The following is a 13,757-nucleotide window of genomic DNA, read 5'->3' as shown; positions in this document are numbered from 1 at the left end:
CATACAGTGAGAGGCTTCAACAGTTAAATGTATTTGACAAGCTAAAAAAAGAAGATGGAAAGGTGACATGATTATGGTGGCGTTAGTACCTTCCCGGGAAGAAAATACTAATGGGCTCTTTATTTGAGTGGAAAAAGACGTAACACAAATAAATGACTGGAAGCTACACACAAACTTGTGCCTTATTTCCCATTGGAAGTTAACAGGGAGTTTGACTAGCCATTGCAACCGTCAACTCTTAATGTCTTCAGATCAAGCCTGGCTGCCTTTCTGGATGATTTGCTTTAGCCAAACACAAATTATTGGACTTAATATGGGAGGGATTGGATGAAGTTTAAGATCTTGTGCGTTGCAGGAGGTCAGATTAGACTCGGGGGCAGGCAATTATTTCAGGTGGAGGGCCGCTTACTGAGTTTTGGCAAGCCATTGAGGGCCACATGACAGGCAGCTGGGGCAGATAAATATTAATGTTCTAAATTTTCAGGGGCCCCGCAGGCTGGATAGAATGGCCTGGTGGGCCACATCCAGCCCACGTGTCTCATTTTGCCCACACTTGGATTAGATCCTCTAATGGTCCCTGTGAGCCTTTAAGTCTATGAACCTGTGAAATAAACTGAACTATCTGGCTGTGTTTTGTTTGCCTTCTGTGCAATTCTTCATTTTGGGAAGAGAAATCAATGGCCTATGGTTTTCTATAATATCTGCCATCCTCAAGAAGACTAATGAACAGGTATTTCTCCAACGGAGAAACCTTTGGAGCAATAGAGGGATGATGGGAGTGCCTTTAAAAGTGCTTCACTTTGTTTACAGGTAATTCCAGTGGTGCTAAATCTGACATGGATATGGCATATGAGAGAGCCAGAGTGCATTTCCCTGATGAAGCTTTTACTAGTCCTGTTGTGGGCAAGGTAACTATTCTTTACCTAAGATTGGGCAAAGATTTATCTCCTTCCCTCCTTTCTTCTTCCCTCATTCACCCGACTAATGGATTTGTTTGAAGCCAGTTATTGAATACTTCCTTTCAGTTACTTTGCAGCTGTGTTCTTGCACATACAGAAAGGAGGGATTTAAATATTGTTTAAAAATTACCTGTTTAACTTTGTCTAATTTATATCAGTTACATGGTTCCAGGGCAGAGGGGCAGAGCAGCACTGGGAGCTGGGGCCAAGGGTGAAATGAGGGACTGTGGTGAGTTCCACCGCCAGCTGGGACTGAAGCCCGTGGCTGTAGCAGGCTCTACACAATGAATGTGCAAGGGCAGGCAGCAGCGTCAGCAGAAACAGTGCAGGGCAGCGGGGTTTGGCAGGATCCCTGGCTTGATACTGCTCACTATGAAGGAAGCAGCTTTGGCAGGGGCTGCCCAGGAGTCGCAAATAGGAGTGAGCACAGTGGTGTGGCTGCCGTTGGGCACAGCAGAAGTGGGCTGCACAGAGCCTGGCATCTTCTCCCTCCTCCTCCACCCCCCCCACCCCAATAGCCCCTGTGGGGGGTGGGGAGGGGCCGGTCCAGTGCAGCTCACCTCTGAGGCACCCTATGGCAGCTCTGCTGCTGTGCTCACTCCTGTTTAAGCCCTGCCAGCTCTGCAACACAACTTTGCCCAGCTCTACTCCCCCAGGTAACTGCTAGTTACCTCCCTACCACAATGACTGTGTGATGCTGTAACCCAGATCTGCGCTGCCTCCCAGGCAGCCCCTGCCGTAGCTGCTTACCCAACAGTGGGCAGCCCTGAGCTGGGAGGTAAACAGTAAAGGTTAAATGATATAATTATAATTACCATTTAACTGCTTACATCCCTAATAGAAAGGATACATTGCTACATAAGGGCTCCATCAGAGTCCAGTTCTTATATAGGAAGTCAGACGTGCAGACTATAGATAGGTGGTCAGTTGTTTTGTATTAGGGTATTTTTAAAACTTGCCGCTACCCAATAGATTAAAATGGCTTCATAAGCTTCATAGTCCCACCCAAGGAATCTGGGACTGAGGCATGGCATAAAAGTCCTATTGAGACTACTTTTTACTAATTTGCCCTACCACACATTAGCATTTTCAGACCTGCATTTTGCATATGAGCTTACACTTCTATTCTATCCAGGAGAGTGCACAAAATACCAACAGGCTCTCCCTATGGCTGAAGAAGGGTGCTTGTGCCCAAAAGCTTGCAAAGAACAATTTTTCCAACTATTTAGTTGGTCTAATAAAAGATACCACATCTACCCAAAGAACCTTGTCTGCCTGTGTCCTTAGGCCAGGGGTGGGCAATTATTTTGGGTAGAGGGCCACTTACTAAGTTTTGGCAAGCTGTCAAGGGCCACATGGGTAGCCATGCCCCTTGACAGGTGCCCTGCCCCCTGGTTATCATCTTGGGACTGGAAGTCCTGCCTCCTGACCCCTGCCCTTTGCCACCAGAAGTCCCTCCCCTTGCCCCCAGAAGTACTCATTTCAGCAAGGGGTTTTGGCATCCTGGAACCAGAAAAATACCAAATTATATATTCTAAAAAGTGAACGTTTAAAACATTATTTGATTAAAAAAATATGTTTGCCCTGATTTACATGCGTTCGCATAGTGCACAAAAAGGTAATTGCACAATAGCTTAAAATGAAGTGTTATGCTTGTATACTGGGGGGGTACAGGTTTGTGGGGGCCTGTGGGTGTGGCTATGTGGGGTGAGGGAGCATGTGGCTGTGTATGGAGATGTGGAGTGTGGGAGGGTATGGGGTTTGTGGGGGGTTGTGTAGGGAGAGGGTGGCTTGGATATGCAAGGATGTGTGTGTGTGAGGGAGTCTGCATATACGGCAGGGTGAGGGGGGTGCATGTGTATGGTGGGTGTATGTGAGGGACTCACCCTATGAACATACACACTCACACACTCTGCCCCTGCCTGCACTCATGCATACTACCACTGCCTACAGACACACTGCTCCTGCCTACACACACACACTGCCTCTGCCTGTACACGCACATACTGCCCCTGCCTACACATGCACTCTCTCTGTCCTAAAAGTAGTAATTGAAGCCCCTAGATTTTGTGATTTCCAGGATTAGAACTAAGATTTGGAAATATGAGGAGGTAGCATTCTTCAGATGGATGCCTATGAATTACTTTGTCTGGACAGCGTGGAGCTAGGAAAGGATGGGGCCATTCTTTGGTTGTCTTATTACTTACAATCTTTAGCCCAAAGAGAAGCTGTAGTGTAGAAGAAAGGAGTGTGAAGGCCAGGGAGAGTGCTGCTGACTGGTTTTGCTTCTCAGCACCACCTGCAAAGGAGGAATGGTTGCAGAATTGAGTTCCATACTGTGCTTCCTTTTGCAGTGCAGGACATGATAGTACTGCTGTGAGCATGAATGCCATGTGCCTCCGGAGGCTGGGTGGGCATGGTAACCACCTACAGGCGGTGGTGGCAGAGACATGGTGACATGGGGCAGGGAGTTCCTGCAGGCGGCCACAGTGGTGTCGGGGGGGAGGCGGATGGCGAGTGCTGACCAGCAGTCAGTGACCACCCACAGCTGCTGCCAGCAGCAGCAGCCACAACCAGTGGTGGTCAGGGACTGTCTGCAGATGCTGCTGCCAGTGGGGGTGTGGTGGCGAACAGCAACTGCCCACAGGCACTGTTGGCAGCATTGGTGGTGCTTTTCACAGGGGGTGCGCAGCCAATCTCAAGGGGTGTATACACATCGCCCATGGTTATGAAGGCAGACTGGGTGGAGATTTTCTTCCCAGAACCAGCTTTTAATTACACGTATCTTTGGTTCTACAAAGGCTGTGTCTAGATCAGTGGTTCTCAACCTTTTTAGACTAAAAAGCACATCTTGTTAGACTCATGGGACCCCTTGGAAAATGCTAGCTCTTAGCTTTTACTTCCTTTTTGACTACAGAAAAATAATAGAGCAATTTTTCATAAATTTCATAAACGTTAGGGCTGGGAGGGGCCTTGGAAGATCATTGAATCCTTCCCCCTGCCCGAGGGACAAAGTCAGCTGGGGTCAAAGGATCCCAGCAAGATGAGCATCCAAATTTCTCTTGAAGGCGTTCAACGTGGGTGCTTGAAGCACCTCTGATGGCAGGCTATTCCAGACCTTGGGGGCTCGGACAGTAAAGAAATTCTTCCTTATGTCCCGCCTGAAACGGTCTTACAGGAGTTTTATGACCTTTTGACCTCATCATCCCTTGGGGTGCTGTGGTGAACAATCGTTCCTGCAGATCCTGGTGAATACCCCTGATAAACTTATAGGCCATCAGATTGCACATGAGCCTGCGCTTTTCCAGGCTAGAGAGCCCCATGGCTCCCAGCCTGTCATAATAAAGTCTATTTTCCTGACCTCTGATCATGCACATTGCTCTCCTCTGCACTCTCTCAAGCTTCTCCACATCCTTTTTGAATTGTGGAGCCCAAAACTGGATGCAGTACTCCAGCTGCAGCCTCACCAAGGCTGAACTACAGTGGGAGAATGATGTCCTGGGATTTACTTGGGAAGCATCTATGGATGCAAGCCAGCGTTTTGCTAGCTTTACTAGCCGCAGCATCACATTGAAAGTTCATGTTCATCTTGTGGTCAGTCATGACCCCCAAATCTTTTTCATCCGTAGTGCTAATCAGCGTAGCCTATAAGCATGCTGCAGGTTTTTCCTCCCAAGGTGGAGAACCTTGCATTTTTTGGTGTTAAGCACCATCAGGTTCTTGTCCACCCATTTCCTGAGCCTGTCCAGGTCACCCCGGATCGCCCTCCTGTCCTCAGGTATGGATGCTGTACCCCAGAGTTTAGTATCATCAGTGAACATGGCCAGTCCGCTTCTGACTGCAGTGGCCACATCATTAATGAAGATGTTGAACAATACAGATCAAAGGACAGAGCCTTAGGGGACCCCACTGGTCACAGCGCACCACAATGATTGCCTTCCGTCAACCATCACCCTCTGGGTCTGACCAGAGAGCCAATTCCCCAGCCAGTGGATCGTGGTGGACCCGAGGCTGCAGTTGGCCAGTTTTGCCAAGAGGTGATCATGGGACACCAAACTGAAGGCTTTTTTGAAGTCAAGATATATGACATCATTCTCCTCTCCCTTGTCCAGGTGATAGGCCACCTTGTCGTAGAAGGAAATGAGATTGGTCAAGCAAGATCTACCTGCAACAAACCCATGCTGAGTATCCCTCAGGATATTGCCATCAGCTAGTGTGTTAAGGATGGCCTCTTTGATAATATTTTCCAAGACCTTCCCCAGGATAGAGGTCAGGCTGATGGGCCTGTAGTTTGCCAGATCCACTTTCCTCCCTTTCTTGAAGATAGGCACCACAATGGCCTTCTTCCAGTCTTTGGGCACTTCAGCAGAGCTCCAGGAGTTCACGAAGATCCATGCCAGGGACTGAGCTATGATGCGACACAGCTCCCTGAGTAGCCTGGGGTGTAGATTGTCAGGGCCGGCTGACTTGAAGGTGTCCAGTCTCTCAAGGTGTTCCTTCACGAGGTCAGCATTGATGGAGGGCAGGGATCTCCCTCACCCGGCCACCCTGTCCCGTAATGGACACGGGTGTCCTGTGGGACTGATGAAAGACTGACACAAAGTACCCATTTAATAGGTTGGCTTTTTCTTGTGCATCAGTTGTTAGTTGTCCCATCTCGTTTAGCAGGGGTCCAATGTTGCCCTTGCTTTTCCTTTGGCTCCCCACATATTTGAAAAAGGACTTTTTATTGTCCTTGATACTTGTAGCTAGCTGGAGTTCCCATCGATTGTTAGGTCGCTGATTAGGTTGTCCCCGGTTGCCAGTACCAGGTTGAGCAGCGCTTTACCTCTCGTTGGCCCATAGACTTCTTGAGTCAGATAGAGGTCATCCATGCACAAGAGGAAGCTTAGCAACAGCTTGGATTTAGCCGAGCGCTTTTCCCTTGAGATGTCTGGATAGTTGAAGTCTCCCATGACAATGATACACTGGGAGTGTGCGGCCTCAGCCAATTCCCTGGGGAACTCGTGGTCGAGCTCTTGATTTTGGGTGAGAGGTCTGTAGTAGACTCCCACCATCATGTCCCCTGTGCCATGTTCCCCACAGATTTTAACCCAGAGGGTCTCTAGCTGTCCATCGTGGTCACCAATATCGACTTGCAGGGACACATAGCTCTCCTTGACAAAAACTTAGCGAGACTAATAACAGGTTAGAATTTTTTTTTTTTTTTACCCTGAATTCCCATTTGAAATCTCTGGGTTTATCTTTAGAACCATGTTTGCGCATTAGTCTGCTTTCTGATTACAGAATGCAGGGAGTGTCCCAGAAAGTGCTGGAATTTGTTTAGCATGTGCTTTTGTACTTTAGTTGGAAAGACTAAACTCGCCAATCCTATTTAGCATCTTGTGTTCTGAGAACAATAACTAGAAAGCAGTTTTACTCTCATGTCCTTGGTGAAGTTTGGAATAATTTCTGAATGTTCAGCTTCCCTGGACATTAATTTCTCTGGGTTTATTACTCCAGTGTCAAGTGTAATTGCACATTCTACTGTTTTAAATAAGTCTTAATTCCATCAAATCAGCAGCTGCCTAATTTGTTAAGCATTTTGGTAAAAAATAATTTAAAAGAAAAAAGTGAATCTTATTCCCTCCACTAGCTGGCCAGATGAGTAATTCAGTTATTTCACTAAAACACCAAGTTCTCTGTGTCTTTAGGTCAGTGGTTTTGTTAGATTGGGAGCAAAGATTACGATGCAGTTTTTTTTGGTAGGTAAATACTAATTGCAGCATGCAAATAACATTTGGTATCTCTGCTTTTTTCAGTCTATATTGAAGAAGACTGTGACGGTGACAGAAACTCCTTCAGCGGTTTTCCATTACACTGAGCATGATCTGGCCATGCCAGATTCCTGTAGCAGCAAACAACTTGATGTCATCTTTGAAGCTGCTAAGAAAGACCTCTTAACCTTGATGAAACTAGATGTAAGTTAATAAAGGATAAATGACCTAGCTGTGCTTTTCATTCCGTTCTGCACAGACAATAAAATGTGTAAACTGCTTTTTAATGCACTGCAAACCCCTCAGCAGGGCAATATATTGGCTCGAGAGGTGAGTCCCTTTATTTCTGAGCCTCTTCAATTTGGAAGTAGGATTGAAACAGATCTGACTGTATAACTATATAGCTTACTGCATAGTTGGCAGTATTTTTAGTTTATTTTTGCTTTTGAAGTTGCAGAGATTTAGGAATCTCAAAGGCTTTTCCTGAAGGTGAGTGAGAAACAATTTCTCATTGTAACCACTGTCACACGTGTCCATTTACTAATAATTTAACTTGAGTACAGAAGAAGTATAAAAGCTATCCCTTCTATAACCCCCAGCTGCCACTGCTGTGTATGACTGTTTCCTTCTTAGAGTGCCCCAGATGACAATGTGATATTCAATTATAAATGACAAATAACCTGTAGAAAGGAAAGCAAGGGCTTATATATACTGCTTTTGTGCTAACATAAGTGTAGGAGACTAGCAAATAAATTTAGACTAAGCATAGCCTTCTTGATATGATACATGGTGTATGGATGTTAATTTGTAAAACAAAATAAAAAATCACTGTGGAATAATGCTTAGGTTATACTTAAATGCTTGGAAACCAAGATTAAAAAATGTGAAGTTCTCAGAGTAAGCTGAACTGTAAGCAGAGAACAGTTGTTCTAGGATAATCAGCTTAGGTGTGGGACTGCCTTGAAGAGGCTTTCTTCTGTGCTATTCACTTTGGTGTTAGACTGCCTAGTACAGGGGTGAGTGATTATTTCAGCTGGAGGGCCACTTCACGTGTTTTGGTGAGCTGTTGAGGGCAGCGCGCACAAATTCTTTCAGAAGATATCATTTTGACAAATTATAGATTTAAAAAAGTGTATTCTAAGAATCAAATGTCTACTAAAACATTAGGAAGCTGCTGAGGGGCTGGGGGCGGGACAAGGGGTGGGAATGAAAGTAAATAGTGTTTACTTTTGTTTCCCATTGCAACACGGCGGGCCTCAGAAAATGCCTCGGCGGGCCGCATGTTGGACAAGCCTGATCAAGAACAAGCTGCACCTGGTGAAGGAGGTTTAGGACAAGAAGAAGAGTTTCTGTTATCAGTATGTTGGTCAGAAAAGAAGGACCAAGAAAGTTATGGGTGAAATGTTAATTAACCAGGGGAACAATTAACAGAAGAAGGTGGAACTGCTTAACAGCTACTTTGCTCCAGTCTTCACAAAAAAATTAAGCTGCAGCTAGTCACTTACTAAGGACTATCTGGAGAAGGAAGTGGGGGAAGTTGAAGGATGAGATAACAAAAGACACAGTGAGAGGTTTTGTTGAGTCTGAATGAATTCAAGTCAGCAGGACTGAATAAACTTCATTCCAGGGTCCTGAAGGAACTGGCAGAGGAGATGTTGGAGCCCTTGGCAATGATCCCCATGAAGTCATGCAAGACTGGTCAGGTACCAGAGCACTGAAAAAGGGCCAGTGGTAGTGCCCTTCTTTAAAAAAGGCAAAAAGGAACACCTGGGGAACTACAGACCAGTTAGCTTCATCTCAGTATCTTGGAAGTTACTAGAGCATAACCTAAGGATGGCTATTTGCAAACAGCTAGAGGAGTAAAGGCTGTTCACAAGCAGCCAGCATGATTTGTTCTTTGTAAATTCATGTAAAAAAAAACAACTTGATCTCTGCCTTTGATAAAGTAACTATTTGGGTGGATGAAGGGAAGTCCATGGATATAGTGTATCTAGACTTCAGCAAGTTGCTTGATGAGGTCCCACATGACCTCTCATAAACAAATTGGAAAAACGTGAGCTGGACAAAACTGCTATAAGGTGGATAGCTAACTCGCTCAATAGCTGCAAGCAAAAGATAATTATTAACAGATTTGTGTCAGAATGGCAGGAGGTTTTGAGTGGAGTCCCATAGGGGTATGTCCTGGGCCAATACTGTTCAGTGTATTTATTAGTGATTTGGGTGCTGGCACAGAAAGCTTCTTGAGCAAGTTTGTGGATGACACAAAACTGGGAAAGATTGTGAACACATTGGAGGATGGGAGTGCAGTTCAAAAAGATCTCGACAGATTGGAAAGTTGGCTAAAGCTAACAGGATGAAGTTCATCATGGACAAATGCAAGCTGCTATACCTTGGGGAGAATAAAACACAAATACAAAATGGTGATACCTGACTGGATGGCAGCATTGTGCAGAAGAATCTGGGAGTCTTGGTGTATCACAGAGTCAGTGAGTTTGCAGTGTGATGCACAAAAGGCAAATGTGGTTTTAGGATGCGTCAATAGAAGCAGTAAGTGTAAGATGCCGGAGTTGATAGTGCCTCTCTATTCAGCACTGTTTAGGCTTCATATACAGAATGTGTACTGTCTTGGGCTTCACATTTTAAAAAGGGCATGGAGAAGTTAGAGAGGGTCCAGAGGGAGGCAAGTCACATGAGGAGAGGCTGAAGGAGCTAAGCATGTTCAGCTTGTGGAAAAGGTGCTCAAGAGGGGACATGATTGCTGTCTTCAAATACTTGAAGGCCTGCCATAAGGAGGAGGGAAAGCACCTTTTCTCTCTTGCTGTAGAGAATAGGACATGGACCAATGGTTTGAAGTTGTAGTGAAGTAACTACTGCTAGAATAGTGAGGCAGTGGAATATACTGCCTTGGGAAGTTGTGAACTCGCCATCCCTGGAGGTATTCAAGAATAAACTGGACAGCCACTGGGATGATCTTGGCATAGCTATACCAATGTTCTGCTGTGGGTATTTCCCATGGTTCTGGGCACTGTCTGTTGTCCCCAGCCTTTCTTTCTGCTACATGTCAGGATGTTTTTCAGCCTCCCTCAGGGGCATTTGGTGTTGACTGCAGCCAAGGGTGGAGATTTTGACTGGATTTCATAGATTGCATAGACATTAGGGCTGGCAGGGACCTTGGAGGATCATCAAGTCCAGCCCCCTGTCCAAAGGGCAGGAAGTCAGCTGGGGTCATAGGATCCCAGCAAGACAGGCATCTAATTTGCTCTTGAAGGTGTTCACTGTAGGTGCTTGAACCACCTCCGATGGCAGGCTGTTCCAGACCTTGGGGCTTGGACAGTAAAGAAATTCTTCCCTATGTCCAGCCTGAAACGATCTCCCAGTAGTTTATGACCGTTCGACCTCGTCATCCCTTGGGGCGCTGTGGTGAACAAACGTTCCCTCAGATCCTGGTGGTCACCCCTGATAAACTTATAGGTGGCCATCAGATCACCCCTGAGCCTGCGCTTTTCCAGGCTGAAGAGCCCCATGGCTCTCAGCCTGTTGTCGTAAGGTCTGTACCAATGCTTCTGCTGGGACCCAAGCCAGAGGTTCCTGGCTAGAAGGTCCTGCCCCTCAGTTCAGAGTCAGCCCAATCGCCATATTTGGGGTCAGGAAGGCATTTTATCACATGGTCAGTTCGGTGTGGATTCTGAGAGGTTTTTTGCCTAGCTTTGGAGCGCGGGGGGCATGGCCCTCTGCCTGGGATCTCTCAATCAATATATTAACCATGAACGATATGTGCCCCGGAGCCTGGGGGGGGCATGACAACTGCCCACAGGTGGAAGTGGTGTCGGTGACAGCAGCAAGCGGGGAGCTCCTGCAGTTAGCTGCAGTGGTGTTGGTGGTGGGGGCGGGCTGAGCAGTGAGCTCCTGCAGGCAGCCATGGTGGTGTGTGTGTGTGTGGGGGGGGGGGGGTTGGCAGTTGACGAGCACCAACCAGCAGTCAGTGATCACCTGCAGATGCCGCCGGTGATGTCGGCGGTGGGGGAGGGTGGCGAGTGGTGACCGCCCGCAGGTGTTGGCGGCACTTTTCATAGGGGGTGCACTGCCAATCTTGGGGGTGCATGAGCACCCCATGCATTGCCAATGATAGTAACAGCCTTTTATAGAAGCATAGTACTGGCTGCCATGGTTTTCTGCTTTACCTAAGGTAGTTAGAGTGTTATGTCTTGTGTTGTCTCAGTTTGTACAGTTGCCTTATGAAGAGTTTAGGTTATGGATTGTACAGGATGATTTGGGTAGTAATGATCCTGCCTCAGGCACAGGGCTGGACTAGATGACCTCTCTATGAACTGTAAGTGGAACACATTAGAGAATTTCATTTTTTCAGTGTATGTTGAACAGTAGATGTATTAAAATACACCTCCAAAAGGAAGAGGCTGGAATATACAAGCTATGTCCATCATGCCCAAATTAATTTAACTCTGAAAAGTTTTAATATTGTAATGTCCTGATTTTTAAGGGTTTACATTTCAAACTGAAATGCCAAATAATATTGTAATGTAACAGTAATATATCATGATGTCATACCAGCTACAGGTCTCAGCCAGGTCAGAGGGATTCAGCAAGTAATCTAAGGCTTTTGTATTCTAGTTCTTGGTCTCCAAAAATAAAAAATAAACTCCAAAGCTAACAGTTTCCTTTGCTAACAAGGTCTGCGTGAAGGTTGGGACTTGTTTACATACTAAAGTAAACCATGTTATGAATTTATGGTGCAGTAATTACTATGTATTAATTTCCCATGTGTGCACTGTTAATATATACTACTGGGGTGTATGTAGAGGAGCTTAGTGAGCACCTCCTAATCTACACTGTAGAATTCCACTTTTTGTGAACTAAGAGAGTCCACAGGGGGAGATAGTGTACAGAGGGTGGTGTATTGTAAATTCACAACTTAGTTTGCCATATTAACTACTCTGTATAGACAGAGAGGTGTTTACAGGGTAGCCGAGTTCACTGCTACTGCTGTCATGGTATCTGAATACCTCGCATCTGATTTTTAAAAGATTACATTCAAGATACCAATCGAGTGAGATTTTTGGTGGAAAGCACTCTGAAAGCAATCCTTTCACAAGCACAAAAATAAATAACTTTGGCAATTTAATTTTGAGTCAGTTGCTTTGAGGCAATTGCTTTTCAGGTCATCTTTTGGGGGGGGTAAGCTTAGAGAGTGAATGGCATTGTTTACATGAAGAGAATAATTCACTTGAGTAGCTAATAGTCTAATGCAGTCCAGCTCTGCAGATTAAACCTCTGCTAGATGCTAGTTTCTTGGCTCTAAAATTAATGCACGTCACATCACCTCAGTGTCTAGGGCGGGAGTGGGGGGAAAGGGAAGGAAGGCAAAATTGAATGGTTTAAGCCTCATAAACCTTGTGCACGTCTATTTATGGAAGCCTTTATTTAGCTCTGCTGATTGACCTTGACTTCTCTTTTGGAATTTCTAACATGCCTTGCCATTTTGATATTAAGGCAGAAAAAGTTCACTTCCAGCGTCTCAAACTATTATCATCACCTGAAAACTAAATGCTCCTATTATTCTTGTGATGTCAGAGATCGAGACTATCCAGTTTAATTATATCCACTGATATGTTAAAACAATAATTTCTCTCCCAATGTATAATGTAAAAAAATGAACCTGCTAGATAAATTCAACTATGCTGAAAGCATGGGGCCCAATTCAATAGGAGAAAAAAAGGGCTAGTTTCCATGCTGTGTACATAGGTTTTGTGAAGCAAACACCAGACTGCTTTATTTCTTTTTCTTTTGATTGAATTTAGCTCTTGGTCGGGAGCCGACGCTTCTTTCTTTTCAAATGAGATGAAGGCTTATACATAATGGAATATACGTCGGTAGCTGTGGGTAACAAGTGCAGTGTCTGGTAGGACCATATACCTAAGCAAATCTTATTCCATAAAGAGCTGGCCTGTTTAAAATTGGTTGCCTCCCTCCTCCTAGTTCTCAGTGGGACCAGAGCCCCAAGGCTCCTCATTTTAGGATACTGCCCCTTTTTGCAAAAGTAACCAAAACAGAAAGCCCCCCAGAACTATCCAAAGAGTGGAACCAGGGTTCTTTGAGGGAAGATTTGTCATATGATACCATGGGGACGGGAGTAGATAAAAATATAGTTCACGATAGTCAGGATTGTTTTGCGTACTGTAACTCTGCGTTTCTGGACTATAATGTTTTGGATATATTTTTAGGTTCAACCTTAACTCTGAATTTCCTGGCTATATACCCCTGGAATACCTATACCACTTACAAACAGTTTACAAATTTGAGTCCTTAATTCTGCAGCTGTCTCTGCACAGGCAGAAGTAAAATAGTCCTTAAACTGAAATATATCTGTATGCAGGGATCACTTTACCACTGAAACACAGGCTGTTTAAGACAGCTGTAATGCACAATCGTTTAGGGCTTAAAAGGGAGAAGGTTTCTATTTTTGGTGATTTAATGCAGGCTATACTTCCTGGAGTCATAGTTTGAACAGGATATTTTTGAAGAGCACAGGAAGAGATTAATGTTTTTATCTTCCTGATGTGGATGTGAGGGGGTGGAATTAAAATGTACAGGGAATGTGTCGTAGAGTAACCTGTTAGTTGCTCAGATTTCGTTTAGTGCAGATCTGCCTCTAATTTACATTTCCCATTTGCAGTGAAGTTAAGTGGCATCAAAATGTAATCCTTCTACTTGTCCACAAGTAATTGGCATTGTCTGGTTCAGTGTCTAACTGTATGTTAGAAAACCATAAAATGAATGCATTAGGAGTGAAGCCAAGAGACCCCATGCAGGCCTCGATCAAAGGGCAAGCAAGTGTGTATGTCTGCCTCAGGAGTTGTAAGGAAATTGGATCATTTTTATTACTTTGGCTGGGGAACACGTTTGTTTTTTATAGCCCTGTTTTACTGAAGGTGAACCAAAATTAAACTTGGTGTGCAAGATCTATTGGGTAATAGGATGCATGTAGGCTTAAGTATGACAAATAATTAAATTTATAACAATTTGA

The 13,757-nt window shown here is 44.9% G+C and overlaps 1 protein-coding gene across 6 annotated transcripts in view; it reads left to right on the top strand.

The window, feature by feature from the left end:
* The window catches only part of PNPLA7 (patatin like domain 7, lysophospholipase), a 283,100-nt gene that overhangs the window by 80,894 nt on the left and 188,449 nt on the right, over nt 1–13,757 (top strand). For all 6 annotated transcript variants that reach the window (XM_090022996.1, XM_090022991.1, XM_090022990.1 and 3 more), the window contains 2 exons: nt 811–908; nt 6,761–6,919. In XM_090022996.1, the coding sequence (XP_089879122.1) occupies nt 811–908; nt 6,761–6,919 (257 nt within the window). The remainder of the gene's footprint in view (nt 1–810; nt 909–6,760; nt 6,920–13,757) is intronic.

The sequence above is a fragment of the Crocodylus siamensis genome, chromosome 11 (genome assembly GCF_052110815.1).
Source record: "Crocodylus siamensis isolate JL-2025a chromosome 11, ASM5211081v1, whole genome shotgun sequence".
Classification (NCBI taxonomy): Eukaryota; Metazoa; Chordata; order Crocodylia; family Crocodylidae; genus Crocodylus; species Crocodylus siamensis.
This window is presented reverse-complemented; position numbering and strand designations above follow the sequence as displayed.